Source organism: Tupaia chinensis, unplaced genomic scaffold (assembly GCF_000334495.1).
Source record: "Tupaia chinensis unplaced genomic scaffold, TupChi_1.0 Scaffold146525_1, whole genome shotgun sequence".
Taxonomy (NCBI): domain Eukaryota; kingdom Metazoa; phylum Chordata; class Mammalia; order Scandentia; family Tupaiidae; genus Tupaia; species Tupaia belangeri.
Window position 1 is genome coordinate 937169 of NW_006206380.1, and position 6983 is coordinate 944151.

The window sequence follows — 6983 nt, forward strand, 5'->3', positions numbered from 1 at the left end:
TCTGTCTGTCTCTGTCTCTCTCTGTCTGTCTGGCGAGCCCACGTGCCCTATAGCAAAAATCTCTCTCAAAAAAAAAAAACAACCTCTCTTAAGCATAATTTATTATAATCCTTAGTTTTCATTTCTAAATAAAAGTACTACTCATTATTTAGGATAAAATAGTATTTGTAATATTAGTAAATTACCAACATTAACACAATCCAATTATAACATTTGTTTTGCAACTTCTTTATTCCTTTAAGGGAAGGCAGCTGTGTATAATTTTGCAGATTAGCATTGTTATCATTTAGATTTGTTAACATACAATCTTACTAAAAATTGCTAGCAGAACCATAATTTGAGTATTTTTTAATTAACTCAATTACAAGTTTAGTAAACAATTTCCTGTTGAAACATGCAATTATTTTATGATGGAGTAAACAAAAAACTAACGCACTTATAAAGCAATAAGAATAAAAATATATACTTCAGGGGTCAGCAGGTGGCATAGTAGTTAAGGAGCTGGACTCCTACATGGCCAACCGTGGTTTGAGTCCTTGACCTGGAGGCCTGCTTTCTCACTTTCTCTCTCTGGCCAAATTAAAATAAATTAAATAAAGTTAAATAAAATAATTCTTTCAAAAACGTACTTCAGGGACCAGCAGTTGACGTAATGGCTATGTCACTGGACTCCCATGTAATCAACCATGGTTCAAGTCCCAGACCTGGTGGCTTAAACTGATGCCAGGTAGGTGTACGTGTATGCCCAAGATCCTGAGAGAATGGAAGAGAAAGGATTGCGGCATGGCCATCCCCACTGGAGGGGTGATTTCTCGCTTTCTGTCTGTCTGTCTGTGTCTTTCTGGTGAGTGTACATGCCCTATAGCAAAAACCTCTCCCCCTCAAGTAAATGTACTTCAATATCTACCTATCTATTTATTTATAAAGTTTTTGCCTTAGGGCATGTATGCTCGCCAGAGATAGAAACAGTGAGAAGCAAAGTGAGAAATTGCCCCCTGGGGGGATGACTATAGCATGATTCCTCCATTCTCTCCCCATTTATCTTGAGCACATACACATCTGGCATGGTTTTCAAGCCACAGGGTCTGGGACTGAAAACATGGTTGGCCTTGTGGGAGCATAGCAACATAACTGCTACGCCATCTGCTAGCCACATGTACTTTACTTTTTAAAGTTTAGTTCCAGTCTCCATATCCCTTCTCCAATCGTCCTGAGAAATGTTCACATATAGAAATGTTCACTTTCTAAGCTAAATAATGCGATTGAATGTATAAAAAAAAGTAAAAAAAAATATAAAAAAACTAAAAAAGAAAATTAAAAACAAAATAATAATAAATAAAATTAAATAAATAAAAAAATAAAGTTTAGTTCCAGCTAAAAATAATCTTTTAATCTTTTCTTTTTTCTTTTTTTTTAAAATTTCACTATACAGCTTGTGTGCTTGCTGTATAGAAAGAGACAGAGAAAGAGGGAAATCATCCCCTGGGGGATGGTCACACCACAATCCCTTTTCCATTCTCATCTTGTGATTCTGGGTGTGAGCGTGCACGTGCCCAGCATATTTTTAATGCCACTGGGTAGGGAAAAACTATTCATTCAGCCATGTGGAATCCACCTGCCTTAACCACTATGTCACCTGCTGGAACTGAAAACTATCTTTTAATTACCATATCTTAACAGTTCCTCATTGTACACCCTTGCTTTTTAACTGTGTAAGTGAAAAATATATAATATTTTAAAATGCTGGTAGCATTTGCCATAAGGCTACTTTCATCTGTCTTCTTTCTATATGAAGATGAGTGAAATTCAAATAATTATGTGAACACTTTTTGAGTATATAAGTTTCTTACCCAGCCAACATGGTATAAAACAGGACTCCTAAACTCCAAATATCACAAGCAGCATCATATCCCTGTTGCATAAGAACCTACGAAAGAAATATTCATTATGGAGTATTACTCAGTTTAAACTCAATTTTCTCATCTGGAAAAAAAAATAAAGTTGTTTTGCTTCTTACTAGAAGAACCTCACAAAAGTTCATAATATAAAGCATAAAACATTTTATTTACTTCATGATAAAGGTAAAGTCTTCTACCAGCAAAGATTGAATGTCTTCATGAATTTTTCATATGATAATTTAGGTACTTGTTTTTTACTATTGGGACCAGTGTTAATACAATTCAAATAGGGACCCAAAATCTTGAGAGGAGAATGGAGGCAAAGAGATTGTGGCATGGCCATCTCCCCTCCAAGAGGGGAGTGTTATTGCTTTCTGTCTCTCTGCCTTTCTTGATCTCTCACACACCCTAGTGGAAAATTCCCTTAAAAAAATCAAATAATACCTTTATTATATATTCAAGTGAGATTTCTCTATGAAGTTAAGAGAATTTGTTCAAAAAATAGAAAAATGAAATGAAGTCAGCATTGTTTTCTTAAGAAAAATAAGCCCACTGCTAAAGCCTCTAGGTATAGGGACAAAATAGAAACATTATTAATGCATTAACACTGAGGATTGCATAAACACCAGCATGGGCTTTTCATATATTAAAATGGCTAAAAATATTAATGTTTGGCTTTGACAACTGTCAGACATTATGAATATGCAACTAACTTAACATTCAAGATACATTTTTTCTTAGACAAATTGTTTTTCAACTTTCACATGTGCAAAAGTTGAGAAATCAAAGAGATATCAAAAGCATGTATCAATGGTTCACGTAATTGAGTAGGAATTACAATGGCCCTAGTAAATAATGAGGTATCGCAAAACCACTAGCATTATAATAAACCTAAGATGACATATTCTAGTAAAATATAAAATTGTACCCTTTTTATTACCCTATGAACTTCCTTTTCTCATCACCTTTTACATTTCTGGGCTTCACCACGTTCTCCTTGGTTCTCTTAAGAAGCTTTTTAGAGCTTCTCAGGTGATCCAATGAACAGCTGAGGTTGAGGGCCACTGCTCAGAAACTAGTTGGACAGGTGTTAATTAGCAAGTCAGTTAAAGGTATTTTATACTCACATAACCTTCCTAGTAATGAGAAGGACAGAGTTATACAGGGAAGCCAACTTGCTTAACTAGGGCCAACCACTTAAGACTTGTTTCAAATTTACTGAACACAGGAACCAGCAGGTGGTGTAATGATTACGTCACTGGACTCCCACATAGTCTATTATGGTTTGAATCCCGGACCCAGAGGCTTAAAACTCATGCCAGGCATGTGTGTGTGTGCATGCCTCAGATCCTGAGAAGAGATTGCAATATGGCCATACACACTGGGGGTGATTTCTTGGTTCTTGTCTCTTTGTCTTTCTCTCTCTGGCTAGCACACACACCTTATAGCAAAAAATTCTCTCAAACAAACAAAAATCAAACCAAATTTACTGCACACTTAAGGAAACATATTTTGTATGGAGAAAGAAGAGGCAGTCAACTTTTGTTCTAGCATTCATTGCCTAAATAGTGAAAACATGCCTTTTTGTTTAATGATTTTAAAATTTACATTTAATAACTATACATATTTTTTAAAGATTTATTTATTTAATTCCATTTGTTATTATTATTATTTTTTTAATTTGACCAGAGAGATACAAAGAATGAGAGAGAAGGAAAGCAAAAAAGCAAGCCACCAGGTCCAGTCCCCGAACTGCAGTTGACCACGTGGGAATCTAGTGCCCTTAACCACCACGCCACCTGCCGGCCCCAATAACTGTACATCTTTACAGTGTACACCATGGTTTTTACCAGCATGAATATGGTGAATATTAGTCAAGTTAAAGACATTGCCATAAATATTATCATCAAAAAATGTCTTAATGCTCAGTAACAGAAAATGCAGTCATAAAAGAAACAAGGCAGGGTGGTGGGATGAATAAAAGAGTACAGTACAGAAGCTGTGTTTCACATTTCTTTACTTGAATCAAGTTAAGTACAAAGAAGATAAAAGTCAAAATTAAACTAGTCAATGCCATAACCTTTTCAAATGGCTTTCCAAATCAGCAAAAAGTAACATAGAGAAATTCTCATTCTCTTTGCTCTAAGGTTCAAATTAATTCATACTGGAAGCAAAACATATGACATCCCAAAGCCAGAGCAAAACAGCGTAACTTCAAAATTATGGTCATACCTGGGGTAACCCAGAGGAACTGGTTCCAGGATCCCCAACAGATACCAAAATCCATAGATGCTCAAGTTCCTTATATAATGTGGCATAGTATTTGCACATAATCTATGCACATCTTCCCTAATACTCTAAATCACTAGATTACATATAACACCTGACATAAGAAACTTTCAAAAAGTTGACGGAAATGCATATTACAAAAAATGATGAATGAATTTCAAGCTACTTTTGCACGAAACAGTTCATATTTTATTCCATTTTTCAATAAACTTTCTCATGTTCTCTTTTACAATAAAAATGCCACTGGGTTGTCGGAAAATCATAACATATTTTTTCTATGCATAAGTACATTAAGATTCTTCTGACAGCCCAATATATAAATAGTTGCTATATTGTACTGTTTGGGGAATAACAGCAAGAAAAAGTGTACACATGTTAAGTATACATATATGTAATTTTTTCCAAATATTTTTGATCTGCAGTTGGGTGAATCTGTGGATTGTCCTACGATAATCATGAATCAATAGATACTGAGGGCTGACTGTACTTTATCAAGAGCAATATACAGTATTTCTCACCTTTACTGTAAGCTCCACTAATTCAGTAACATTCTTATATTTCACTTGAATAATATGGATTTTCTTTAATAAGAGAATAAAATATTTTGGAGATATATTAAGTTTTGCAACACAGGTATAGCAGGAAAACCCACCTACTAAGTAAATTTTCACTGCTTGATAAAACTGAGGCATATCCCTAAAAGTCAGTAAATATTTTTGTCTTTTATGTTCAGCTAAAATGATGATACTCAGTTGATGTTTTACCAAACACTCTTCATTTATTGAAATGTCTTCATGAATACTTGAATTTTTCTCACTCTCATTTAAAAGAGAATGGATTTTATATACTTCACTAATATGTTTTGAAAAGGTCTAAATTTTTCCAAACAAACCTACCAATAAAAGCATCTGATTAATTTGTAACAATTTACAATTATTTACTGATTATTAGCAGGAGCTTTAGCACTCAGTAATAAAACTTTTCAAAGCATTTTGAAAATACAAATACTAGCCAAAGGCAGTTTAGGCACTAGTTATGAAGAAGTGGTCACCACATACCCACCTGAAAACTTTCGCTATTACAATGGTAGAAGTGTCTTACTACACTGGAAGTCTGTTAGGATAAAAAACATTAATGGGCTGTATTTTACTCTGTGGATTTTCACTCATTTAAAAATGTCTGCCTAACCACTAATCTAAAAATGTTTACCTAACCATTAATCTAAACACAAACACACTGTATATTTTTCATTTTAATGTCTGTTTTCAAGCTGTTCATTTGGGACACATTCACCCTTAACCTTTTTCTAATGAGAAGTTTCATAATACCAAGGGATCTAGGCCCACAAATTAAGTCGATATTAAGAATACGGCCATTAAAGTGACTATTACATATTCTGTTGTTATGTTACTGCATAAATCTGTTAGAATATTTATATATACCACATATTTAACAGAAGAATGCTAATCTCAAAATTCTCTCATACTGTCCTATAAAGTCATAGAAATATTCTAGAACAGGGCCAGCTTGGTAGCATGGTGGTTGAGGCAGCTGGATCTCACATGGCCCATTGTGTGGCTCAAGTGCTGGACCTGGTGGCTTCAAAAAAAAGCTAGACATGTGTGCCCAAAATCCTGAAATGGGGAGAAATGGAGGAGAAGGGATTATATGACCATTCCCCATGAAGAAAGCCTTTGCACTTCCCCTCCCTCTCCACAAGTGAGTGCACAAGCACTTTGGTTAATTAAAAAAAAGAGGTATCTTAGAAAGGCTAATATTTTTATGTCTAGGCTATTATCTCATATATTAAGCAACAGAAAATTAAGCCCCTGTTGAATTATGTGCCTAAATTTTTATTTTGGGAAATACAGTTTCGATATGTTATAAATATGATAAAAACATGTACATACATCATTCAATGAATTTCATTAAAATATAGTTAAAATCACATTCTCTGAATATACACACAATTTATTAAAGGGCACATCTCTCTTATAAAAGTCTTATAATGCATGTGTTATCCCTGTTCCTCAATATCAATATCTTAAGGCAACATAAGAATTTTTCATTGTTAGAAAGTTACTTTTCTGTATTTCCATTTTTATTAGAAACAGACTGTTTTTCAAGTAGCTACTTTAAAAATTCAGATTCAGATTTCTATGAAAAAATTTCTGGAAGTAATGCACGAATACAGTAAAGCTGCAGGATACAAAATTAATATACAGAAGTCTATAGCGTTTCTATATACAAATAACAGGCAGACTGAGATAGAACTGAAAAAAAGTTATTCCATTTACCATAGCCACTAAAAGTAGAAGATACTTAGGTATTAATCTAACCAAAGAAGTTAAAGACCTCCACAAGGAAAACTATGAGAAGCCAAAAAAAGAAATTGAAAATGACACAAAAAAGTGGAAGGACATCCCATGTTCCTGGATTGGAAGAATTAATATAACCAAAATGGCAATTCTACCCAAATTAATCTACCTATTTAATGCAATGCCAATCAAAGTACCAGACACATTCTTCACAGATCTAGAAAAGACAATCATAAAATTCGTCTGGAATAATAAAAGACCCCGCATTGCCAAAGCAATTCTGCAAAAGAAGAGTGGAGTGGGTGGCATATCACTCTCCAACCCAAAAATATACTATAAAGCTGTAGTAATCAAAACAGCATGGTATTGCCACAGGAACAGATATATGGACCAATGGAACAGAACTGAGTCCACAGGAATAAATCCCCAATCATTCAGTAAACTGATTTTTGACAAGGGGTACCAGTCAATCCAGTGG

The 6983-nt window shown here is 34.3% G+C and overlaps 1 protein-coding gene across 1 annotated transcript in view; it reads right to left on the minus strand.

Annotated features, from left to right (window-relative positions):
* The window catches only part of RPS6KA6 (ribosomal protein S6 kinase A6), a 174127-nt gene that overhangs the window by 29098 nt on the left and 138046 nt on the right, over window positions 1–6983 (minus strand). The window contains exons 19-20 of the mRNA XM_027768464.1: window positions 5250–5300; window positions 1851–1927 (exon numbers count right to left, since the gene is read on the minus strand). Of these exons, the coding sequence (XP_027624265.1) occupies window positions 1851–1927; window positions 5250–5300 (128 nt within the window). The remainder of the gene's footprint in view (window positions 1–1850; window positions 1928–5249; window positions 5301–6983) is intronic.